General features: G+C 40.3%; 1 protein-coding gene across 2 annotated transcripts in view; it reads right to left on the minus strand.

The window, feature by feature from the left end:
- Positions 1 to 1,340: 1,340 nt before the first annotated feature.
- Positions 1,341 to 27,732, minus strand: part of BUD13 (BUD13 homolog) — a 28,119-nt gene continuing 1,727 nt past the window's right edge. The window contains exons 2-10 of one of the 2 annotated variants that reach the window (XM_008516740.2): positions 26,951 to 27,041; positions 22,379 to 22,463; positions 18,841 to 19,764; positions 17,103 to 17,317; positions 15,172 to 15,277; positions 14,676 to 14,814; positions 14,177 to 14,361; positions 13,853 to 13,934; positions 1,341 to 1,740 (exon numbers count right to left, since the gene is read on the minus strand). In XM_008516740.2, the coding sequence (XP_008514962.2) occupies positions 1,647 to 1,740; positions 13,853 to 13,934; positions 14,177 to 14,361; positions 14,676 to 14,814; positions 15,172 to 15,277; positions 17,103 to 17,317; positions 18,841 to 19,764; positions 22,379 to 22,463; positions 26,951 to 27,041 (1,921 nt within the window). In that variant the 3' untranslated portion in view covers positions 1,341 to 1,646. Of the gene's footprint in view, positions 1,741 to 13,852; positions 13,935 to 14,176; positions 14,362 to 14,675; positions 14,815 to 15,171; positions 15,278 to 17,102; positions 17,405 to 18,840; positions 19,765 to 22,378; positions 22,464 to 26,950; positions 27,042 to 27,732 lie in introns of both variants that reach the window. The other variant, XM_008516739.2, reaches the window with a different exon arrangement.

Genomic DNA, 27,732 nt, shown 5'->3' on the forward strand with positions numbered 1-27,732 from the left:
GGAAGACAATGATAATAACTAACAATTTTGTGACACATATTATGTGTCAGGCACTGTTCTAAGCTCACAATAAACCTATGAGGTAGGTACTATTATCTCCACTTCACAGATGAAGAAACTAAGGCACAGAGAAGTTAAGTGGCTTACCAAGGTCACAGAGTTAGTAAAAGATAGCTGGGATTCAAACTCAGGCAGCATAGTTCCAGAGCCACACTCTTAAATTTAAAACTCTGCAATATTGACTGCATCCTAGATATTACTCAATTTCAATTAAGTGTTACCCATTTGTTCTCCAGAATGAATGCACCAGTTGCAAGTCCCCATAAGAGTTCAGTTTCTTGCTTATTTTGCCAAACTAACAGATATAAAATAGAAACTCATTAATGTTTTAATTTGCATTTCTCTCATTACCAGTGAGGTACCATACTTATTAGCCATTCTGGTTTTTCATTTAGATTTTATATATTCATATTCTTTGTCCATTTTTATTTTGTGTTTCATTTCCCTTCCTGATTTGCAGTAGTTCTTTCTATATTTAATCCCTTGTATATGCAATCCTTTGGCAGTTTTAGACATTGCAAATATTTTCTCCTAATCTATACCAATCTTTAGCTTCGACTATGGGATGCCTTGTTAACTGGAAATCTTTAATTATGAAGCAGTCAAAGCTATCAAATCTTATGGTTTGTGCTTTGGAGATTTTATTTAACAAATCTATCCTTACCCCAAAGTCACAAAGACATTCTCAATTTTCCTATTGGCTTTAGCATTTTACATCTTTGATCACTTTTGGATTTGTCTTTGTTTTGTATGGTTTGAGGTAGGGATCCAACTTTATTTTTGTACATATAAGCCAATTTTCTAAGCACCATTATCCTTCTCTTCCCCACTAATTTGTGATGCTGCCTTTATCATACACCATGTCTCCAAATAGCCATATCTACAGTCACACATCACTTAAGGATGGGGATACATTCTGAGAAATGCATCACTAGGCGATTTTATCATTGTGCATACATCACAGAGCATACTTACACAAACCTAGATGGTATAGCCTACTACACACCTAGGCTATATGGGGTCTTAATTTTATGGGACCACTGTCATATATGCAGTCTGTCACTGACCAAAATGTCATCACGCAGCACACGACTGTGTTTCTAAGTCTAGTTTGGCCTTAATTCTTATTTTCTAAAAGGAATGATCTATCACTGTGAAAGATTTTACTCACACTACTTTCCAGATTAATGTAAAGTCCAACTATCACCCTCCAAGATCCCTAGGGATTCAATATTAGCTTGTATTTTTCCCAAAAATAATATACCCAGTTATGAAAATGATTTAAAAAAATAAATGTATGTTTATTAAAAAAGAAAAATCCTAACCAAGAACAAACCCGGGGACACTGAGAAATCAACGCTTCCTCTGGAAGCCAGTAACAGCCAGTGCTGGCACACCTGAGAAGTACAGGTGCCTCAGTCCAAACATCAGGAACCAAATATTCTTCTGTAGTCACGACCAGCATTCAACGAGCTGCTGGTCTGTGTGGGCCCTGATTATTAGCACAGACAACTGTTACAGCTGGATGTCTGGCTGCCTTATGTCCACTATTACAACCCATAGCCACCCCCACAGCCTTAGAAAAGTTACATATCCTCAACACTCCACTTGTAGGCAAGTTCCTCCACCGCCTTCTTGCTGGCAAGCCTGGCAAAGCGCTTCTGTTCAAATCCATTGGATCTGCAATCAAGAGATACTGATCAGCCAGAATCCTGAACTGGACATTTATTTTTGAAAAAAGAGAAGAGTTCACAATCTAATGAATAAGGAAGAAAGTAAGCCAGTCATGTGAAAATATTTAAGGCATATAGAATTAAAAGGACAAAATTCATAACTCATCCTCGTATTAGTTCTTGTTCAGACCTTGTCTCACTCTTTGACAACTGTTTCAAACATTTACCACTCCCTAAGGGCCATACTCACTCTCGGCTGATGTCTACATCTTATACTTTATCCATTCATTACATAAACATTTAGTGAATTCTTATTATAAACTAGGTACTGTGCCAGGAAAATGAGTATGACACAGCATCTGTCCTGAAGAACTAACAGACTAGTGGAAGAGACTGACGTTTAAACAAATAATTAAAATAAAATGCATAAACTATGGTAGAAATATGCATGGGGTATCATGAAAACAGAATGGGGATCTTACTCAGCTTGAGAGGGGGATGGACAAGAATGGTCAGGAAAGGCTTCATGGAAGTGACCCCTAAGCTAAGTGTAAAAAGACAGAGTTAACCAGAGGGCTGGGGGTGGGGACGGCTAGATAGGATGGGAGGGCATTTTAGGACAGAGCACAGCATGAGCAACAAGAGCAAAGGCACAAAAATAACAAATAGCCTGGTACAAGCAGGGAACGAGAGGCAAACTTGTATGCCTGGAGCCTAGAGTATGACAAAAGGAGTAGCATGAGACAAAGTCAGAAAAGTAGGCAGAGGGCAAATCATAACGAGCTTTGTAGGCCATGGTAAAAAAGCTTAGATTTCATCCAGTAGGGATAGATTTAAAGCAGGAGCATAAACTGCATTTCAAAGAAATCACACTGGAGGAAATCATAGGCGGGAAAGTTATGGCAACAGTCCAGGCAACAGATGACGAAAGCAATGATAAAGAAGGGGGACAGAAAGAGAGAAGATACAGTAGGACTTAGTGATCGATTAGGTATATACGGAGAAGGAGGTAAGTTTGACTCATAGGTTAATAATTTTAGTGACTAGATAAATGAGGCTGCCACTAACCAGGAGAGAGCATAAAGAGTAGGAGCAGGTTTAGAGTAGGGGAAGCTGATGAGTTCAGTTTTGAATACACTGCATTTAAGGTGCCTCAAGTGCATATCCATAGAGAAATCCAATGTGCAGGTAGACACACCAGACTCAGCTGCAAATAGACATTTGGGAATCAGGTACATAGAGGTGGTAACTGAAGGGATGACTAGATAAGATTCGACCAGAGAGAGCACATGGAGTGAGAACAGCTAAGGGTTAAGATGGAGTCCTGAGAAACATTTAAGGGATGCACAGAGGAAGAGCAACGCATAAAGGTGGCCGAGAAGAAACGATAAGAGAAAAGAACCAGGAGCAGGGTTTCATGGAAGCCAATACAGGGGTGAATATCAAGGACTGGACCTCAACTCCCTTCTAATCTGATGTCTGTCATCTTACATAAACTTCTTGGAAGAGCCTGTATTCATGGTCTATACTTCCTCACTTCTCATTCACTCCTTAACACATTAGAACCTGGCTTTTGTTTCACTATGACACAGAGTTAGCTCTCTTTCAGGCCAGCAATGACCTTTCTTATTGCCAAATCCAGTGATTTCTCCCTCTCCCCAAATCAGTCACCAGGTCCTGCCATCTTATCCTCTAAACACTTCTCCACTTGCTTTTCTCTACATTCTTACTACCATTGTCACAGTTCAGACCTCGATCACCTTTAACCTGATCTACTGCAACAGCGGTGTATCTTGTCTCTCTACTTCCAAACTTGTGCCTTTCAAATACTTCACACTACTGCTATGACTCATCCATCTAAAATGTAGAGCTGCTGTTAGTCCTTCAACAGCTCCCCTGTGCCTCTAGGATGAAGACCAAGCTCCTCAGAAATGCTTCTAAAGCCTTCTGTGACTAGGCCCCTGCTTACCTCAGTCCATCTCACACAACTCCATTTCACACTTAATGCTATCCAACAACAGCAAACTGCTTAGGACTGCCCCTCCCATAACACTATGATGTTCCATACCCTTATGACTTTGCACATATAGAATCCTCTTCCTTAAATATCCTTCCTCTCCTTCTTATCTTGGCTGGTGACTGACTCCCTTAAGACTAAGCTCATGTATCACCTCCTCTAGGAAGCACTCTCTGACTACACTCTCCTAAGGCTGAATTTACTCTACCTTTGTTCTCACAAAGCGCTTTGAAAATCCTCTAGAGTAATACTTACCAGGTAGCACTGAAATTATTGTCTGTCTTTTCCTCTACATAGAAAGTGAGTTTCTGGGCTTAGCGACTGTCTCTCACTAATCGTGAGACCCTGGCACCTAGTACAAAGCTGCTTAAAAGTATAATATGTATGCTAAGTGTTACTGAACTAATTGGGATAACAGGCTTCTCTCTTTCCTAAGCCCTTCCCTAAGAGATGAGTAAGGTGACTAACAGAAGGCTTTAGGAAGAAGGGAAGCTTATTATGAATGGCACCATCTCCAACCTTAGAAGCATGCATGGTATTCTAGAGCACCAAGGAAACCATTGTTTTTTGACTTGGGGAATAAGTACTTAAGAGAATCAACACTAACATGATCACACAAAGTACCTATGAATAACAAACCAAACCCTAAACATAATTAAAAAAAACAAATTGCAAGAGAACTCACAGTGGAAAGAATCAGGAGCCCAGGGTTCCAATTCCAACTTTATCAGGTGAGCTGAATGGCTCTAGACATGTTGTTAAATTTATCTGGACCTCAGTTTCTCTTTTAAACAATGGGAGTTAGATTAATTGACCTCATGGGTTTTTCCAACTGTAACATACCACTGATCTGTTCTAGAAATATTTACTTGCAGCGGGACAAAAATAGACAAAACTAGAAAAGGTGATGAAAGAATGAATAATCAGAAAGAAAGCAAGGATAAGAAAAGGAACTAAAAGGAAAAGTCTAGGAGAAAACAAGAACGAGAAGTGGAGGAAAACTCCTGGAAGAGATGGAGAACAAATCAGACACGAGTAAAAAACTAGGTCAGGGAGAGTTCTAACTTTTGGGTCCAGAAATTTAAAAAAATAGAAAAAGGAAAAAAGAATGAACTCAATGTAGCAGGGAATATCTTTAAGGTCGTGGCTATAAAAAGATCTACTTCTGGCTATATGGCAAATTAGTATTCTGAAAAATCCTCCTGCTACCAAACAAAGAGCCTCCATACAGTGAGTTGCAAACCAAAGTAGTAGTAAGCTGGCCTGAAACCACAGCCACTCTGAGGATACCTGCCAATAGCAGGAATAGCCTTGGACTTTCACGGTAGCTTGAGGGACAGAAAACAATGCCTTAGAGCCATATAAGTTGGGGCAGTGGATTCCAGTCATGGCAGAAGAACTTGAACAGACTTACCTAGCATCGGATAGCAATTATAAAATCTGAACAAAATATAAAAATACAAGTATTGAAAGGCATAAGAGAGTGACCAAAAGCAGGCAGAACCTGGATGGGAGTCCATGTGTGAAAAGAGATTTGTGAGGCTTTTTGCCAGCAGGCACTTCCCAATCTGCACAGCTCATGGAGACAGAAAGCCACAGGCTTATTGGCTTGAGGTGTCAGTGCAAGTGGGCAAATCAGCTTGAAAATCAGGGAGGAAATACTGAAAGGGAGAGAGCTACAAAAGGAATGAACTCCAAAATCTACATACAACTACACCCAAATCCTCGGCTAACTGCTAAACTGTGCTTGTGCAGGAGAAACCCCATGGGGCCCAATGAAAAAGTAGCAGCTAGAAAGTGAAAGAACTGAGCAGAAATTTTAGCTGTTGCCCACTGAAAGGAGACAGAATTTAGAGTTCAATACAGTCATCATTGCATAACAACGTTTTTACAAGGGCAGACCGAATATATGATGGTGGTCCCCTAAGATTAGTACCACGTAGCCTAGGGGTGTAGTGGGCTACACCATCTAGGTTTGTATAAGTACACTCTATGATGCTCACACAACAACAAAATCACCTAACGACACATTTATCAGAACATTTCCCCATCATTAAGCAACACATGACTATACATCCAAGTTAATTGTCTGCTGGAATAAAAACCAACACACTTCAGAGGAATATAACAGAATTCAAAGTCTCTACAATGTATCATTCATAACATCCAGTATACATTTAAAAATGACCAGACATGTAATGAAACAGTAAAATGTGATCAAACTCAAGAAAAAGCTATTAATAGAAACCAATCCTGAGGTAAGATAAATGCTGCAACTGGCAGACAGGACTTCAAAGCATCCATTAAATATTATCAAGGAAGAGGAAAATGTGTCATAATGAATGAACAGATGGGAAATCTCAGCAGAGAAATATTAACTATCAAGTGGAAATTCTACAGTTTAAAAATACAATCAACTAGCTGAAACAAAACATGCATTGTATGGGCCTAATTGATAGGAGACAGCAGAAGAAAGAGTCAATGAACTCCAAAATAGATCAACAGAAATTATTCCATCCTAAGAATAGAGAGAACAAGAATGATAGAAAAATAAACAGGACTTCAGAGATCTATGGGATATCATCAAGTGCTGGATAATAGTGTAATTGGAGAAGAAAGAGAGGTTCAGAAAACGTAACTGCAGGAAATATTTCCCAAATATGAAAAATAGGAACTCAGATCCAGAGAGCTCAATAAACGCAAAGCAGGATAAATACTAAGAAAACCACACCTAGGTACATCATAGTCAAACTGCTGAAAACCAAAGACAAGAAGAAAATCTTGAAAGTTGCCAGAGAAAAACAATATATTACGATGTGTGTGTGTCAGGGGTAGGTTAACAATGAAACAAAAGAGGACTGAGGGCTGACATCTAACCAAAAACATTGGAGGACAGAAAACAATAAAACATCTTTAAAGGGCTGACAGAACTCTGGTGCTGTCAATCCAGAGCTCTCCGTGTTGGTTTGCAACCTCAGGAGTTTCCTGAGTGAAATCTGAAATTGGTCCCCATTTGCAGAGGGCAAGGAGAGACCAAAGAAAGAGGCAGACCATTCCAGATTGGTAGGTGGCAGGTTTAATACGAGGCTTGTCTTGGGCAGCCACAAAACAAGTAGATCTCCAGACCTGCCAGCCTGAATCTTGAAGTTTATATGGAGATCTTAACCAGAATCAGTCAATGTATTCAGTTCAGATAGTTTCAACACCACCTTATTCTCTCAAGGCTATGTTCTTGAAACAGCTACTAGTAGGGGAAACATAGGTGGGATGTATATCCCAAAGACAAGGGAAGGGGTAAGGAGGCTCTGATTTCCTGGGTCTAGCTCGCAATGATCTCTCCAAACATTATGTCAGTGAAGCTATCCTTTAGAAATAAAAGCAAGAAAAGGGCCTCTAATTTAATTAATAGAATTGTGCCAATGTCAATGTCCTGGTTTTAATAATGTACCATGGTTATATAAGATACTATCATCAGGGGAAGTTGGGTGAAGGGTACACCAACACACTGTACTACTTTTTCAAGTTCCTGTGAATCTAACATTATTTCAAAATTAAAGTTTTTAAAAAATAAAGGTGAGGGGCCAGCACCGTGGCTTAGTGGTTAAGTTTGGCATGCTCTGCTTCGGGGCCTGGGTTCACGGGTTCGGATGCCAGGTGTGGACCTACACCACTCGTCATCCATGCTGTGGTGGAACCCACATACAAAGTAGAGGAAGACTGGCACAGATGTGCGCTCAGGGCTAATCTTCCTCAAGAAAAAAAAAGAAGACCGGCAACAGATGTTAGCTCAGAGCTAATCTTCCTCAGCAAAAATAAATAAAAAATACATAAAAGTGAAATAAAGACATTTTCATAGCAACAAAAACTGAGAGAATTTGTCACCAGTAGACCCTCACTGAAGGAATGGTCAAAGAAGTTCTTCAGGAAAGAAGGAAGAGCACTGGAAATGGTAAATAGGTGAGTAAATACTAACAACTATATATTTTTTAATTTTATTTTCTTAGTTTCTTTAAAAAAATATAACCATAAAGTAAAAATTACAACACTGTACTGTGGGATCAGTATCACTTCTTATGTAGTATGTATGACAACAATAATACAAAGAACAGAGAGTAAACTGAACTACAGTGTTGCAAAGTTCTTATATTTTACATGAAATAGTACAATTATAACTCTTAGTAGGCTGTGATAAGTTAAAGATATATATTGTGATCCTTAGAGTAAATGCTAAAAAAACATTGCAGAGTTATAGCTAAAAGGACAACAGAGCAAATAAAATTGAATACTAAACTCACACACCTAAAATCCAAAGCACTGATAATACCAAACGCTGGCAAGGATGTGGAGAAACAGGAATCCTCATTCTTTGCTGTCAAGTAAAATGGTACAGCCACTTTGGAAGACAACTGGCAGTTTCTTATGAAGTTAAACAGTCTCACCACACACTCCAGCAATCGTTGGGTATTTACCCAAGTAAACTGAAAACTATATCCACATAAAAACCTACATGCAAATGGTTATTGCAGCTTTATTCACAACTGCTAAAAACTGGGAGAAACCAAGATGTCCTTCAAATGGGGAACAGATTGTGGTACATTCATACAATGTTATACTGCTCAGTGACAAGAAGAAATAAAGTAGTGATTCATGCAAGAACATGGATGAATCTTAAAAGTATTTTGTTAAGCACAAGAAATCAGACTTAAAAGGCTACATATTGTATGATTCCATTCATGCGACATTCTGGAGAAGGCAAAACTATAGGGACAGAAAACAGAGCAGTAATTAGAAGGGATTGGTAAAGGGAGTGTAACTGACCAAAAGGGGACTTGCAGGGGAAATTTTAGGATGATGGAACTGTTCTATATGGTACTAGGGTGGTGGATGAATGCCTCTGCATTTATCAAACCCCACAGAACTGTACAGCACAAAGAGTAAACATTAATATAAGTAAACTGTAAAAGAAAAAATCACCCAAGATGTCAGGAGATTCCAGGATGGAATGCAGACTACAACAGATGAATCTAACTCTATGACAAACGTATGACATAACTGCACTGGAGGTGTAGGGAGGTGGGGGAGCTGACCCTTTAAGTTATGTTGGAAAATGGTTATTTTGACTAGAAACTATAAGGTTAATAACAAAAGGAACTGCACATAAATGCTACACTCTAAATGTAAATTTGTCGCTCATTTCCAAATTTCTCAGTTCTGAAACTGTTCTACAAGTATACTGGGATGAGCAAAATGGATGGTAGATGGTGGGTGCCAGGTTTCTCAACATTGGAGAGGGAAGTTATAGATAAGCAAGAAGGAAAGGTAATACTGCATTAGAGTCAGTAACATCAGTATGAACTCATATATTTATATATACATATCTGTAGATATGTGTATACATATCCACACATACAGATAGATACAGAAATAATCATAGATATGTGTGTACACATGGTTTACCAAATATGTATTATCTAGCTCTCTCTGCTGAGAGGGCCAAGAAGCAGTGACACCCCAGTAACAACAAGCACTTCTAGCAGTCAGATCTTGGTTTCTAAATATCATTCTCCATTAAAAGCAGGTGGGGCTCCTTGCAGAAATGGCTGAATCTAGGGCTGGGCAGGGAAAATAGAAGATGAGCCTGGAGCATCTGGTAGTATCAGAAAGTAAGAGTGCTCAAAAAAATAAACGAATAGGGGGACCAGCCCCGTGGCTGAGAGGTTAAGTCTGCGCACTCCACTTCGGTGACCCAGGGTTTTGTCGGTTCAGATCCTAGGCGCAGACCTAGCACCGCTCATCAGGCCACGCTGAGGCAGCATCCCACATACCACAACTAGAAGGATCCACAACTAACATATGCAACTATGTACTGGGGGTCTTAGGGGAGAAGGAAAAATAAAAACAATAAAATCTTTAAAATAAATAAATGAGGGGCTGGCCTGGTGGTGCAGCAGTTAAATGTGCACATTCCACTTCTCGGAAGCCTGGGGTTCACTGGTTTGGATCCCAGTGTGGACATGGCACTGCTTGGCACACCATGGTGTGGTAGGCGTCCCACATATAAAGTAGAGGAAGATGGGCACAGATGTTAGCTCAGGGCCAGGCTTCCTCAGCAAAAAGAGGAGGATTGGCAGCAGTTAGCTCAGGGATAATCTTACTCAAAAAAAAAAAAAAAAGAGGGGCTGGCCCTGTGGCCGAGTGGTTTAAGTTCGCGCGATCTGCTGCAGGCAGCCCAGTGTTTCGTTGGTTCGAGATCCTGGGCGCGGACATGGCACTGCTCATCAGACCACGCTGAGGCGGCGTCCCACATGCCACAACTAGAAGAACCCACAATGAAGAATATACAACTGTGTACTGGGGGGCTTTGGGGAGGAAAAAGGAAAAAAATAAAATCTTTAAAAAAATAAAAAGAAAAGAAAGAATCAAAATAAGATAAAATAAATGAATAAATAACAGAATGGGGTGTATGAAACGGACAGCTGAAAGAACTCCCAATGGTCAAAGAATGAAATAATTTGAGCCACAAAATAAATAACATACTACTGGATTACAATCCAAGTTATAAAATAAACATGAGTCCATACTGATATAAACAAATGACTGAATAAATCAATGGGGAGATGAAATAAATCTTCCTTACAGAAAAATTCAAATAATATATGTAGATATCCTCCCATAAATCCTCTTTTGAGTGTAAGCTGAACCCAGTGACTCACTTCCAGAGAACAAAGTATCAGAACAGGAGGGGAAAATTGTAACTTTAAAGCGGAGAAACCTGGAGAACACTCACTACCTTAACCAAGTGATTGAGGCAAACATCACTAGTGACGTCACGTGTATATCATGCGCCCCCTAAAATGATGTGATGAGAAGGGCACTCCACTACTGTGGCATTTTTTCCAAAAACCCATAACCTCAGTCTAATCATGAGAAAAACATCAGACAAACCCAATTTGAGGGACATTCTACAAAATATCTGACCATACTCCAAAAAATTGTCAATGTTACAAAAAAGAAAGAAAGACTGAGAAATTGTCATAGATCAGAGCAGACTAAAGAGACATGACAACTAAATGCAATGTGGCCTGAATTGGATCCTTGAACAAAAAAAGGATATTATCAGAAAAACTGGTAAAATCCCAACAAAATTTGGTACATTAATAGTAACATATCAGTGTTGGTTTCTTAGTTTTGATGAATACACCATGGTAATGTAATGAATGGCAACGAAACTGTCTGAGGAATGTACAAGAATTCTTTATACGATCTTTGAAAATTTTCTATAAATCTAAAATTATCCCAAAACAAAGTTTATTTAAAAAAAAATACGAAAAATTTTTTTCAAAACACTACCCCAAACAACTACAGAAAACATATTATCTTCAAGTGCAAACAGACTATTCACCAAGGTAAACCAGATACTGGGCCATAAAACACATCATAATAAATTTCAAATGATTAAAATATTACAGAGTACATTCCCTGACCTCAATGGAATTAAATTGGAGATCAACAACAGTAAATACTGGGGCTGGCCCCGTGGCCGAGCGGTTAAGTTCGCGCGCTCCGCTGCAGGCGGCCCAGTGTTTCATTGGTTCAGATCCTGGGCGCGGACATGACACTGCTCATCAAACCACGCTGAGGCAGCGTCCCACATGCCACAACTAAAAATGGACACACAACGAAGAATATACAACTATGTACCGGGGGGCTTTGGGGAGAAAAAGGAAAAAATAAAATCTTTAAAAAAAAAAAAAAAAACAACAGTAAATACTCAGAATAGTCTAAATGTTTGGAAATAAACAATGCACTCCTAAGTAACTCATGGATCAAAGAATGAACTAAAAGGAAATTAGAAATTATCTTGAACGAAATCCAACGTATATTCCTGAGAGAGATCCTCAGCAAACTAGGAACCGAAAGGAACTTTCTCAACTCAATAAAGGGAATCTACACAAACCCTAGAGCTTACAACATATTTAATGATAAAATACTGCATGTTTTCCTCCTAAGATTAGGAACAAGGCCAAGATGCCTGCTCTCACTACTTCTATTCAACATTTGCACTGGAGGTTCTGGCTAGTGCAATAAGGCAAGAAAAAGAAACAAAAGGCATATGGATTGAAAAGCAAGAAGTAAAACTATCTGTATTCACACAGGACATGATCCTCTAGGGACAAAATCTGATGGAATCTACAAAAAAGCTACTATACAAAGTAAGCTTTACTTCAAGGAAAACAACTGACAATATTTGTTGGCAGTGATAAAATTCGAGCTTTTAAGCATAAATTAGAATTTTGAAAAACTTGTATCCACCACCATTAACTCTTTAGCTTTCTGTTATTTAAAGATTTTTCTGATGAGATCAAAGGTAATATTAACAAACACATGATTAGTTAATATTGTACACTGAAATATGTCAACATGTGGAAGGTCTGAAAAACCACTATTTTCCAAATGACCAGTGCATGATGTTATAAAATCATGCATGGGTAAAAAATCCATCCAAAGTAGGAAAAAAACCAATGGATTTTAACGTAACAGTATGAAAAGTATTTTTTGATATGGTTTCAGACTCCATATCTCAAATAACCTTTAAGAAACTACCAGTTACGGCGTTTTTGTATGGCATTAAAAAAGATGATACACCTTCCTTTTCCAACTACCTATGTATAAGGCCGAATTTTCTTCCTACACTTCAACTAAACACACTGCAACAGACTAAATGCAGAATCCTGCTGTCTACTACTAGCCCAGATACTAATGAGACTTGCAAAAATGTAAATCAATGCCATTCTTGTCACTATTGTTTTGTTTGGAAGATACAGATATTTTTCTTTAAAAATATGGTTGTTAACATAACGGCTTTTTTTTTTAAGATTTTATTTTTCCTTTTTCTCCCACAGTCCCCAGGTACACAGTTGTGGGTCCTCCTAGTTGTGGCATGTGGGATGGCACCTCAGCATGGCTTGATGTGCGGTGCCATGTCTGTTCCCAGGATTCAAACTGGCAAAACCCTGGGCTGCCGAAGCAGAGGATGCGAACTTAACCACTCGGCCACAGGGCGAGCCCCAATAATGGCTTTATTATATCTTTAACAAATTAATAAATACTTTCTAAATTTCTCAGTTTAATTTCTAATACGGTAAATATTAATAGATATAACCCACATACACAAAAGTTTTTTTGGGTCCACAATAATTTTTAAGATTATAAAGGGGTCTTGAAATCAAAAAGTTTGAGGCGCTGACCCCGTGGCCTAGTGGTTAAGTTTGGCGTGCTCCGCTTCAGCAGCCCAGGTTTGGTTCCCGGATGTAGACCTCGCCACTCGCCAGGCATGGTGGCAACCCACATACAAAATAGAGGAAAACTGGCACACATGTTAGCTCAGGGCAAATCTTCCTCAAGGAAAAAAAAAAGAGAGAGAGAAAGATTGGCAACAGATACTGGCCCAGGGAGAATCTTCCTCAGCAAAAAAAAAGGTTGAGAATCACTGTGCTAGGATGCTAGAATGAACAATGTCCTTTAGTAGGCAACTTTAGTAGGCAAAAGGAGATGGGATCTAACATGTAAGTAGAGGGACTGACTCTTGATAGGAGCACATACAGTTCATCCATGTTAACAGACAGGAAATTAGAGTATGTGGGTACAGATACAGGTAGGTGAATAGATTAGGTGGTAGGGATCAGTGAGACATTACAAGAAATTCACTCCTAAGGCAGTGAAGAGAAAGTTCAAGGGCTACATTTTAAAGATACAAAATACAGAAGGCTCCAGACTACCACCCATCACTCATTCCCTCTAAACCTTAGAAATCATCCCTAGAAGAGAACAACGTCAAAAACAAAGGATATCCTATATGGACCACCTGAGTTGCCTGTCCAGAGCTTTAAAAAGCTTTGAAAAGGAAAGAGGAGGCAGAATAGTGTTCTAAGTATGGGAAATGGGATCTGAGGACCCTCAGAAAGAAGCAAGCGAACTGCATATTTTTAACCTTGTGATTAGAGCAGAGAATGAGGCAGAACACAGAGTAATTTAAGAACAGTTAGGGAAAGTTAGGGTCAGATGAAGAGAAAACAAAAATGTAGGAAATACTCAAGCTTACCTGTCTACTCCATCCCAGCGATACCCAGGCCAGATATTGAATCTGTTGGGAGGAGGTGCTGGGCCACTGTACCGAGGTCTCACTAATGAGAGGAGAGAGACAAAAGTTAGCTACCTACATAATCCAATTCAGAGCTGGATGGCAGTTGGGGGGGAAACATGCTTATACAGAAGTCTCTATTGAGTTGAACCTGAATTTCCAAATACAAGGCATCTAAAATTGTAGGGGAAAGCCTTCTTTGCACATAGCTATGTATCATCACCCTAACGATTCTCTTTCTTCACATAAGTCACCTCCACCTCCATGGATTCCCAGAAGGCTCACCTTTCTTATTCTTGTTCTCTTTGGCCTTATTCTTCTTGATAAAGTCGGCCATGGGGTCTCCCTCTCTTTCCTGCTCTCTCAGCATCCGATCCAGATCTTCATCGTCAATATAGCGGGCCAAGGGCTTTTGCATTTCCTTCATTGCATCCTCCACATTTTGCTGCTGCTGCCGGCTCTGGGCAAGCCTAGGCAAAAAGAACCAAGAGTGTTTGCCACCCTGTTTAAATCTCCACTCTTACATGAGATGGACCATCCCGCTACATCTGGAGAACCTCCTCTTTCTAGCAGCCTAGGCCAAATATTGAAGAGGGTAAAATTCCTAGAATACCACCTGAAGTGTGGAATATGTCAGTATCTTAGGAAGAAGATTGAGCACACTGAACTCCCATTCCTGAAAACAGCTTTGAAGACAGAACAATGAACTAACTGCTCAGAAGAGTAGAGAAATGACTTCTTCTAGTCACTGCGGTCTTGTTTTCTCTTTCAGTGGTTCTCTTACCCTTTACCCCACTGGGCATACAGCTCGTCTCTCTCCGAGTCCTTCTCTGCTTTTCTCCTTTGCTCTAAACGTTCCAGTTTCAAATTCCTCTTACGACCAGACTTATCTCGAAATACAGTTTCAGCATATTGGAATTCGGCTGCAAAGGAAAATTATGCTTTTAAAGATAAATACCAGGTATCAAAATCAGAAATAATATTCTAACAGCTGAAATCAACCACTTGGGATTCTGACGCTGGACAAGAACTTTTACAGCCAGACTACAAGGAGTTCCTACCAATATCTAAGGGCATATTGGTGATAATCCTGAAAACTAATATTTTTCAAAAGGAAAAGACCCACTTGGACCCACTGAAACGTTAAAATAATGCATAAAATCAGAGCTGAAATTCAATAGCAACCAAAAGTTTAAAATATCAGTTACAATAAGCTACATTAAAAAAATAAATAAAAGCGACATGAGCTTCGACTGTTCTCTGCACTTTCACATTTTTACCTTCAAACGCCATGGTTTCTTGGTCCCGTTTCTTGAGCTCCTGCTCCTCTCGCTGTATGTCAGTTAACACCAACCCAGTTTTAGCCCCAGAATACATATGTGCAGCCTATGCAACGGAAAAGGGAGTATCCAACATTAATGAGGCAGTGCAGCAGGAGGCTCCATGGGTATTCAGTCAGGCGCATTCTTGTCTGACGATCAGCAATAACCTAGCAAAAACTCTAGCTTTATATTCCCATTATGGACCACAGGATTCACAAAACAGAAAAGAAATAAAATGGAATTTCATGGAAAATTAACAGTACTATCAAGTTTAAGAGTAACAGAAACACAAACCAGTAAGATATTAAAGGAAAGGCTAAGCATCTGTATTTCTCACACGTGAAGACTCACTCTCAGGTCACCTGAGCAAAACCTGTCCCAAGCTCTACACCCTCCAGTAGAGACCCACACTGATCAAATACTCCATTTAAAATACAAGCTCAAGCAAACCCACAATCCTTAAATTGTAGATATATTTCAGGATACTGACAAGACATCATCAAAGCAGAACTTTTTACTAAACTCCACTTTGTATCAAGATAAACTAATCCACAAATGGCCTATACAGTATACCCTAATATCCTTAAGCAATGTGCTAAATTTGCTAACAATAAACTGTCCATGGACTAAACAGATACATAAAATGTCAAGGGTCCAGCTGAAACACAGAGCTCACTTTGTTCCCCAAAAGAGGAGAACCCCCATTCCTGGGTTAAGGATAGGTTGGTCTACCCTGGCAGGACCACGTGGGCTACAGAGGAGACTTACCTGAAAAGTCTGTATTGGAGGGAAATGTGCACACCACAGGCTCTATTATTCCGTTTCTTAACCAACTCACCGGAATAAGATTCCTTTACTAGAATTGGTATTCTTTGTTTTTTTGAGGAAGATTAGCCTTAAGCTAACATCTGCTGCCAATCCTCCTCTTTTTGCTGAGGAAGACTGGCCCTGAGCTAACATCCGTGCCCATCTTCCTCTGCTTTATATGTGGGATGCCTGCCACAGCACAGCTTGTCAAGGGGTGCCATGTCCACACCCGGGATCCGAACTGGCAAACCCTGGGCCGCTGAAGTGGAACATGTGAACTTAACCACTGCACTACCAGGCCAGCCCCAAGAACTGGTATTCTTTACAACACAATTACTCAGGGTTCACATGGATTGTTTTTTCCTAATTCAAGCTTCATCATAGATTTAAAATAAAACACTGACTTCCCAAGAGATATGACTTCTAAAAGCAGTTTTATATTTTAAGTGCTTCTTTTTAAGCTCTGGATACAGAGACCTGCAGTATAATTTATAGTAATAAATTGCTTACATTAAATGCTTACTTTGTCTCAAGAATTGTACTAACAATTTTACTTACACTAACTTACTTAATTCTCACAATTACCTTATGAAGTGTATACTACTATTATCCACATCGTACAGCTGAAAAAGCTGAGGCTTAGAGATATTACATATCTCGCTCGAACCTTACAAACAGTAAGTGGAAGAAGGAGGATTCAAATATGTGATCTGTTTGACATAAGGTTTATGCTCCTAACTCCACTCTGAAAACTTCAGTTCTCAGTTTATTCATAAGAAAACAGGAAGTTTTTCTATTAAAATGAGATTACCTATTAAAATGAGATTTGTGGAAGTAAGAGGGTACAAAGGCAGAAGCTAGTTAGGAAATCTGGTATTTGCAAGTTCACCTGGGTGGGCTCCAGGCAGTCCTGCCTTCAGAGACAAGGGAGGGTCTCTGGAGATGCTCGGAACGAGATTCACTGCACTACCAAGAGCTACCTCCTCCTCCTCCTCCTCCTCGGCGTGGAGCTCCGGGACTCACATAGAACTGGAAGACAGGAGTCGCCCTAAGAGAAGAATGTGACTCCTCACACTTCCTACCTTTCCTGGAGGCAGACTCCTTCGAGGTGGAGACAGATCGGAATCAGAAGATTTGGCCCTTTGTTTCCTCCTTGGTGGAGAGAGGTCAGAATCAGAGCTCCGGTGTCTAGGTCTATTCCGTGGAGGTGACAGATCTGAATCAGAATCCTGGCGCCCTAGACTTTGTTTATGCCGTGGAGGAGAAAGATCTGAATCAGAGGCTTTCCGACTGTTACCTGGGTAGGAAGAAGAGTCCAACATGTGACTCTGATGTCTCCTAGGTGAAGAGCTTGTATGGAATTTCCTACGGCTGGGAGAAGAGCCTAGAAATTAAAGAATAAAGTCTTTAATCTCCATGGCAGAATCTAAAAAAAGAACTTACCAGGCTAGTGTTTAATATTCATTTAACTATCACTATCACTACCCTAATACAAGTACAATGACATGGGAAAAGAGCAAAGTCAGGGACATTTTTCTTTTTTTTCGCTGAGGAAGATTAGCCCTGAGGTAACATCTGTGCCAATCTTCCTTTATTTTATATGTGGGTTGCCGCCACAACGTGGCTAATGGGTGGTGTAGGTCCATACCTGGGATCCAAACCTGTGAGCCTGGGACGCCAAGGTGGAGCATGCTGAACTTAACCACTAGACCACGGGGCTGGCCCCCAGCGACAACTTTTAAAATCACAGGCAGGATGTGGCATTCTAATCCCCAGTTACTAGTGACTGTGACTAGTAGGTGAGATCTCAACATACTCATCTATGTCATACTTATCCATGCACAGAATGGGCAAAAAAACTTGCAGCACTCAGATCTCAGTGGTGTGGTGAAAGTTAAAACCACCTAGAACATGCTCTGATGTCTTCAGACTAGAGGATAACAATGTACTTGAATTTAAAAATTAAACACTACCTAGGGGCAAAAGATGGAGTAAATAAATTTCATTGCACAGGCCTGAGTTGTGACATACACATCACAAATCACCTCCCAAAAAAGCAATCTGCAATACGTATCAACAGTCTTAAAAACATACAGCTCTCTGACCCAGTAAATCCATTTCTGCTTAGTTTCCAAGAAAACATATCTAGAAGTACTTAAATTTCCAGGAAATCTATCTAGAAGTAGATATGGAAATAATCCAGAATCAGACAACAGATTATGTACAAGGATGTTCATTATAGAACTATAAAAGCAAAAATTTAGAAATAACCTAAATTATGCAATATTAGGGAAATGGCTAAGTAAATTTATGTAATAGAACACCAACAAAAATTCTATTAACAAAGAGATGTTTTTATGACATGGGGAAAATAATATTAAGTGAAAAACCCAAGCAAAATTATACAAGCAATATGTATATACTGCAGAGACAGGGCTCAACTACACCAAAAACGAACAGAAGAAAGACTAAAGGAACACTGGTACAATACTAACAGTGACTATCTGTGAATGAGAGAATCTTACATGACCTTTTTTCTCCTCCTTTATACATTTGTATACATTCTGAAGTTTCTGCAACAACGTAGTACTTTTAGATGGGGTGGGGAGAATAAACAAAAGGATATATAAAAACTTCCTCCCTGACACTACATTTTTAACTCTCCTCAACCCAATTTCTCACTATTTCCCCAGTTTTTAAAACTTCTCCAAAGAAATTCCATTCTCATTTCTAAAGATCACAAATACCTAATAAAGCAAGTAAAAGGCCCAAAAGAAAGAACCTAGGGAATAAGACTCTCGTGGACGATCAAATGCTCACCTCTAGAATCATGCTGCTTATTTCCAAAATGGGATTTTGCTTGCTTTTTTCGTGGAGGAGAGAGATCCGAATCATCCTCATATTTGCTGTTCTTTGGGAGTGACAGATGGGAGGGTCCTGGCCCCTTCCACTGTGAGGAGGTTTTGCTAGAGGCTCTCTCTGCGGCTTTACTGCTTTTGGTCCTGGGCAGTGAATGAGGGCCATCAGGAGCCAAACTTGGGGAGTCACGACGGGCCCTTCTGGGTTGCGAGGTATCCAAGGAATCAAGAGTCCTTCTAGGTTGGGATGTGTCAGGGGAGCTGTTCCGGGCCCTTCTGTGGGGAGAGATATCTGAGGAATTGTGATGGGCCCTCCGAGGAGGAGATGGATCTGGTGTGTCATGACGGGCCCTCCTAGGAGATACACCTGAAGAATGACGATGAGGCTTCCTGAGGGGAGAAGGATCCAGCGAATCAGGACAGGCCCTCCTGTGGGAAGAAGGATCTAGGGAATCATGACGGACCCTCCTAGGAGGAGAAGGATCTGGTGAGTCATGACGGACCCTCCTAGGAGGAGCTGAATCCAGGGTGTCATGATGGACCCTCCTAGGAGGAGAAGGATCTGGGGAGTCATGACGGACTCTCCTGGGAGGAGATGAATTCGGGGTATCATGACGGACCCTCCTTGGAGGAGATGAATCCGGGGTATCATGATGGACCCTCCTAGAAGGAGATGAATCCGGGGTGTCATGACGGACCTTTCTAGGAGGAGACGAATCTGGGGTGTCATGACGGACCCTCCTAGGAGGAGATGAATCTGGGGTGTCGTGACGGACCCTCCTTGGAGGAGATGAATCCGGGGTGTCGTGACGGACCCTCCTTGGAGGAGATGAATCCAGGGTGTCATGATGGAAATGTCTGTGTGAGGGTGGATCTTCATTGTGGCCTAAACACAAACAGCAGAGAGTCAGATTCTCATAAATGCTCTACTCACCTCCGGTACCCAAAATTCCGAAAGATTCCCTAGCAGCATACATCTCCAAACTACTCAGAAAGCCCAAAAGGTCTGCACAGCTCTTCTGCTTAGGGGCAGCAAACCAGCACTCATGTACATTTTTAAAATAATCTCTCTTATTTGCCTATCAAGTCATAAATCTGTAAAGCATTTAAAATACATTTTTCATATTAAACCTTATAAGGTAAGCAGGGCAAGTACCCTTGTTTTAAGACAAAAATAGAGGTTCCAAGGAGGTCAGTGATTTCTTACCTAAAGTCATAGCTACTAAGATGAAGAGACAGGCTAGAACACTGGTCTTCTAAATCCCAACCCAGTGCTCTTCCCAAAACCTTATTTGTACAGGGTTCCCAGTCAGAGGCTCCTACTGATATTTAGCCTAAATAATTCATAGTTTGTCCTCATTCTTCTTTCAAAAGGCAAATTAACTAAACCTGTGCCACAGCAAAATGAAATGCTGTTAACTATTTAATCCACCTCACTGTGCGCCTTATTAGAGTGGGGGAGATCACCAGAAAAAAGGGATCAGCATTTGCAGATCACCTCCTGCCAGGGCTTTATACAGATTACCTCGTTTAATTCTCACAACAAACCTAGGAGACAAATATTGTTATCCCCATTTTATAGATGAGGAAGTTGATACTCAGAAAGATGAGGTAATTTGCCAAAGTCATACTGCCAATCAGTGGTGGAGAGAATACACAGATCCAGCTCGGTCTGACTCCAGAGTCCATGTGCAATCTTTAAAAATATGTAGTTGAGGAAAGAGTTTGAGAATTTCAGTTTTCAAAGGCATACCAGGATGTTGCTATAAAAATGTGTATAGCAACTCAGAACATTTCCAAAACCCAGTTTCTCCTCTCCCTCTATTTCTTGTCATTGAGCTCCGTGGCCCAAATACACATAAAAACCAGGTGAGACCCAATAAATACATGTTAAGTGGATGAATTAAACCAAGTCAACTCCTTTACTTTTGGGAATAGGCCCATGTGATTGGAATCCACTCCTCAGAGAAAAGTACTGATATCTGTGGGGGACCTGACAGTAAATCTAATCCATGCGGCTGATAAATTCCATGATAATTATAAAAGGAAATATGGGTCAGAGATCATTGAGGATATTTCCAGTAACAAACAGAGATGGGGCAGTGAGAGCGAGGCAAAAGAAAAAGAACTACCTGTGTATGCATGTGGACCTGTGTGTGTGTGTGTCTGTGTGTATCAATTCCTAGCCCTACTGACATGAAGAGCAGAAGATTCTCTCTGAAAAACGGATTATGGAAAAGACTGAAAACACAACTACAGGATAAGACAGAAAATAATGGATAAGAGTGAAGAGAATTCTGATAAAAGAATAATGATAACGTTTTCATTCATAAAACATAATAACAATGTATTGAAAATTAACTGAGGCAAAGGTGATCACTAACCTACAGCCAACTGTCACTTTTGCTAAGCATTTTTTTCTAATCAGAATTGTAGGATAATTAACCTAAGGGCACAGAGTATAACACGGAAAGAACAAATCCTGTTTAGGAGTTAGTTCTTCTAATCCTCCATGCGTGAAGACGGAAGGAGCATCAAGCGTAAACTGCAGTTAAACAACTATCAAGAAGCAAGACCCTTGTCTATGAAGGAATGAACACAGGGAGTGAAAAACCAGCACACCCCCCACTGGCCACACAAAGCCTGAGGGACTGTGGGACCAGGGATGGGACTCACTGGGACTAAGCATTTCTTAGTCTGTGTCCCTCAGTACATAGACCTACCTACCAAGTTGTTGGAAAAGGGGAAGTGACTGCTAAGCCTCAAGTGATGATCTACCAAAGAGCAGTAGGCTGCAAGAATCAAACACCTATTAGCAACTCAACCAATCAACAAATACTCATTAATGGCACCTCCTTGTGCTAGGCGGGGAGAATACCAAGGAAATTAGACTAGGGCTCGGCTCTGCTCAGACATGACAAACAAATGCCCTTGATCCAATTCTCAAGAACATCAACATTGTTTCTAAATACGGAGATAAATTACCAGCCTAGGGAGAGGGCATAGAGTAGGCAAGTGGAGAGTGATGCACTCTAACATGCCAACATTTAAGGGAAGAACAAAGAAAGATTCACTAACAAATAAAAAGAAAGAAAACACAGGTCCTTGACCCATACACGAGTGGCTTCATTCTGGGAGAGGACAGAGGCTGCTAAAGTCTCCAAACTCTGTTCCCTCAGATTCTTGTAAACTCCTCCAAAGTCCTGCCTGTGTGCTAAGTGCTCTCCTATTCTGGGCCAGAGAGGAGTGGGTGCTGAAAGGCCCCCAACTGAGTCCCCGCCTGACCTCAGTAAGCCAATACCAAAATATAAGAGAAAGTGGATACCTGGTCTCTCTGCTACCACGTCTCACTAACTCTGAATTATTTTTCACATTGTATTTTTCAGGATCAATGACACACTAACACAAACTATGCATTCCTCTAAAAGAAAAGCACAGAACAGAAAAAAATGCTTCCCCTATAAACAGAAAACTTCGATTTATCTACTGTTGGAACTCACCTCCCAGAAGCTTCCATTTGGTGCTGGAACGAAAGGCTTCCATCTGCTTTACTTCCTCTGGCCGCTCATCCACAAACTCAGCCACCTGTGGGATTGAGGACGCTGTGTGAGCAAATCCACAGGAGGCAGCCAAGGAGCACCACTGTCCCAAGAACCTGAAGCTAGGACCATTCCCATCCCTAACATACACGGCACACAGACCCACAAAGGCCATGAAGAAACACGTAGTGGTCCTCAGTGATGTTTGCTCCAGAAACATCTGACTGTCACTGACTGGGTTGTTTAATTATAGATCTTTCTCTGACCAATCAATTTCCCTCCTAAGGTTAATGTCTTCTATTACAAACCTTTTTATTCACCTGCCGGGTACACAAGTGCCACTTATAAGCTAAAAGCTAAATTCCTTTTACCTTTTACATTCAGAGTGAAAACACAAGTTCCCTGTCATGCTTATCACTCATCAAAGGCTTCAGGCTCCTTACGAAAACTTTCTTGTTGTAGGCAGTCACAATGACAGGTTTTCTTGAATCCAACCAAAAGAAGTCACTAAGATATACATAGAATCGCAGAATTTTTAAGGGATAAAACCACATTTCATTTCATCCAAACTCCCAAACAAATCTGAAATCTTCTCTTTAGTATGCCTAACATAATGATCACTCACCCAGTGCCTCCATGACAGGGAACCAATTGACTGACAGGGAACTCATTGTTACAAGGCAGGCCATTGCATTTTGGGACAGTGCTAGAAAGTTCTTAGTTTTATTGGACGTCTGCCTCCCTATAACTTCTTTTCATTGACCCTAGCTCTAACCTCTGGTGCAACTGATCCCCTTTCCACAAGACTTTCAGAGATGGCTGGCATAATAAATTCTAGTTACAGAGGAGCAATTATATGCAAGGCACTGTGTTTCGTGCTTTACTTATATCATCTCACTAGTCTCCACAACAGGCCAGCAAAGAAGGACTCCACATTACTAAACAGTAAACTATGACTCAGAGAAGTTAAGTAACTTTCTCAGTGACACAAGCTAACAAGAGCAGAAGTGGAATACAAACCCAGCTCATAATTCCCCTCTACTTCTCTTCTCCCAAGATCCTACCATCATCATCCCTCATATAACCTGGTTTTGAAATCTCTCACTGGACATTAAAAGCACCGGCTTTCGGGGTTGGGCCCATGGCCGAGTGGTTAAGTTCGCGCGCTCCGGGGCAGGCGGCCCAGTGTTTTGTCGGTTTGAATCCTGGGTGTGGACATGGCACCGCTCATGGAGCCACGCTGGGGCGGGGTCCCACATGCCACAACTAAAAGGACCCACAACTAAGAATATACAACTATGTACCAGAGGTCTTTGAGGAGAAAAAGGAAAAAAATAAAATCTTTAAAAAAAAAAAGCACCGGCTTTCAAGCAAGATAAATTGAGATCTAAATCCCCAGCTCTGCCACTTAATATTTGCGCAATCTTTGGCAAACTGTTCTTTCTAAGCCTCAACTTCCTCATTAGTAAAAGTATGAGGATTCAATGAGATAATTCATGTGAGCTTAGCAGTGCTTGTTACGTGGTAAAGGCTCAATAAATTCAACCAATTATTCTTGTGCTGCCACTGCTATTGTGGTTGTCCTAATTATTTTGCCATTATTATTGGTAGTGGCAATGGTCTTGCAGTAATAAATGAATTCAACAATCAAGATCTGTTTTAACCAGTGTAGAGAAAAATGGAGCTAAAGCCATCTTGGTTAGGTTTGGGGACAATTACAAGAGCAAAAGACAGTATTATAAAGGAAAATTAACAGACTTGACTACATAAAAATTAAAATTTTTAAATGTCAAAAACTATTATAAATGACGAAATATACCTATGACAGGTAAAACAGATATTCTTATTATATAAATAACAAATAAATCAATAAAAAACAAAAATTTCAATTTTCTAAAAAATGGACAAAATACCAAGAAATTCATAAAATTCAAATGCCCGATAAACACATGAAAGTTATTCATTTCACTATTTTTCTTTTTTCTTTTTTTGGTGAGGAAGACTGGCCCTGAGGTAACATCTATTGCCAATCTTCCTCTTTTTCCTTGAGGAAGCTTGTCACTGAGCTAACATCTGTGCCAATCTTGCTCTCTATTTTGTATGTGGGATGCTGCCACAGCATGGCTTGATGAGCAGTGTACAGGTCCGTGCCCAGTATCCAAACCCACAAACCCTGGGCCACTGAAGCAGAGTGTGCAAACTTAACCACTACACAACTGACCCAGACCCCATTTCACCGTTTTTCAAAGAAACTGGACACCATTGTTCACCTGCCAAACTGGCATAGGTTTGCTGTTGTTAATAAAGCTCTAGTATTGATGAAGAAATGGGGAAACCAGCATTCTCATTCACCTCTAGTGAAAGTGTAAATTGGTACCACATTGTGGAAAGCAATATGGGAATATAGGTCAAAGGGACCATGATTTCACTTCACGAGAATAAAGAAATAAACAAATTTCTATAATGATTTATATACAAGATGGTTATCAGAGCAATATGATATTTTAAAACAGGAAACAACCCATATGTCCATTAATAGGACAGGTTAAATTAATATGTATATTGAGCTACTATGCAACCATTAAAAATCACATTCTCAAAGAATATTTTAAAGTCCTACTAAAGTATTCACAATATATCATTAAGTGAAAACGCAGGCTCTAAAACTATATGCACAGTATGATCTCAATTATATTTGAAAAAAATAAATACAAGTATGTATAATCTATGAATTATAGCAATATGCATCCAAATGTTAGCAGTTGTTATCTCTGGACGGTCACAATTTAAGTGATTACTATATTCTTTTTAAAACTTGAAACCTTCTTATAATTCCCTAATATTCTACAATAAATATGTATTGCTTTTATAAAACAAAAAAATATTTTGGAATCCACCTTAAAAACAATGTTCAGGCTCATTTATAGGAAACTTTTTATTTGCTCCTTTTTTTTTTTTAAAGATTGGCACCTGAGCTAACAACTGTTGCCAAATCTTTTTTTTTTCCTTCTTCTCCCCAAAGCCCTCCAGTACATAGTTGTATATTCCAGTTGTAGGTCCTTCTGGTTCTGCTATGTGTGACGCCATATCAGCATGGCTGGAGGAGCAGTGTGTAGGTTTGCACCGAGGATCCAAACCGGTGAAGCCCTGGGCCGCCAAAGCGGAGTGCGCGAACCTAACCACTCGGCCACGGGGCTGGCCCCTATTTGCTCCTTTTCTTCATGGATTCAACTAAGCTTTAACGTTGTGCACTCTTGTCTAGGCACTGGAGATACGCAGATTAACACAACACAGCGTCTATACTTTAGAGGTCAGACCTCTAAATGGAGGTCTAATGGGAGACTGAGTTCCAAATGATTTCATCAATTTGATAAATGTTGGAGACATATTTCACATATGTTCCGAGTGCTATTAGAGCACAAGGGAGGTAGCACACTTTTTATTCCACCGTGAAATTGCGTGAAGGAGGTAAATATCTGAACTGAGTTTTGAAGGATCAGTGAGAGCAAAAGCGTAGGCAAATCACGTAGTGTTGGTATAGCCACGGAAACCTTCTGAGAAACAAGGCGAAAAGGAGAGCTCTTGACAGGCTGTATTATACTACAAGGTGGTAAAGATGAAGCCCAGAGGAGTATATTCAATGTTAATCCCCAGCATATTCTACACTAGAGTATTTAAAAGATGGTTTATTGGTAATTACAAGTGAAACAGTGATCTTAAGGAACCAATTTAGTTTCAGGCAGAATGAACACTTAAACCTGGTTAATGTTTACAATTAAGCACTTGGTACCTATGTGAAATATATCTTCGACATTTATCATATTGATGAAATCATTTGAAACTCAGTCTCCCATTCTAGGGTCTGACCTCTAAAGTAGACACTGTGTTCTATTAATCCACATATCTCCAGTACCTAGATGAGAGTATACAATGTTAAAGCTCAGTTGAGGAGCCGGCTCCGTGGCCAAATGGTTAAGTCCATGCGCTCCGCTTCAGCGGCCCAAGGTTCCACTGGTTCGGATCCTGGGCACGGACATGGCACTGTTCGTCAGGCCATGCTGAGGCGGCGTCCCACATAGCACAACCAGAGGCACTCACAACTAGAATCTACAACTATGTACTGGGGGGCCTTGGAGAGAAGAAGGAAAAAAAAAAAGGAAGATTGGCAACAGATGTTAGCTCAGGTGCCAGTCTTTAAAAAAAAGAAAAAGTTTCTTATAAATGAACTTGAACTTTGTTTCGAAGGTAGATTCTAACAAATTGAACCACAGCTCATTCTAATCATGGCTCTGTCGCACAGGTTCAGGAGTCCTGCCTCTCTCTGTGATGAGTGCCCTTTTTAGGCTGACAGGGCCCTCCATAAACAAAGACAGTGTATGGGCATCATCAAAGAAGACTATTTTAAAATAGCTCTTTGGAAAACACCACCTCTGCTCTGCCCTCAACCTCCCCCCTTACAAATCCACCCTGCACTCAGAATCAAGATTGAGAGGCTTGCGTTACAAAGTCCTCACAGCCTCAAAAGATACATACCACAGGCAAATCTCCATCATCTTCTTCCTCCTTTTCTGGTTTAGTGGTGGAGATAGATGTCCAGCTCACATCATCATCCACAATTCGCATTCTAAATGTGAAAAACAAAAAGATCAAAAAGGAAGAATCAATCCTGGATAGCAGCCTACAAACACTTATTTATTCGTTCTAGGATAAAGCTCAAAATCCCACAAAATCCTGCATGGTCCAGTCTTTGCCTATATGGCCAACTTTATCTCATACCACTGCCCCCTGGGTACACTACCTCACTGGTCATCTTTCAGTGCCTACAGTGAGACAAATTCCTTACCACATCAGGTTTCACAGACTCAGTTCCTTCCCTCTGCCTGACCCACTCTTCTCATTCTTTACTGGGAAACTCTCACTCAGTCTTCAGATAGTAGCGTACATATAACTTCCTTGAGCATACCTTCCTTGACGACTCCTCCTTACCTCCCCCCAACTAAGAACCCCTGTTACACGTTCTTGGAATACTTTCATTGCATTTATCACAAAGGAAATAAATCAATTAGTTGTGTAATCAGTTGTCGAAACCCTGTATCCCCATTAAACTATAAGCTGCATCAGAACAGGGACTAAGCCTTTCTCATTCACAGTGGCATCCTCAACATCTTGCAGTAACTGGCATAGGAAGTAGTCGATAAATGTTTGTTACACGAATAAACTATGGATGAGTCCAAATAATAACGACTGCCATGATGTAAACTGTTATTATTTGAAAAGCCAAGTTCACTTTACACATCTCTAATCACAACCACCAT

This window comes from Equus przewalskii, chromosome 6 (genome assembly GCF_037783145.1).
Source record: "Equus przewalskii isolate Varuska chromosome 6, EquPr2, whole genome shotgun sequence".
Lineage (NCBI taxonomy): Eukaryota > Metazoa > Chordata > Mammalia > Perissodactyla > Equidae > Equus > Equus przewalskii.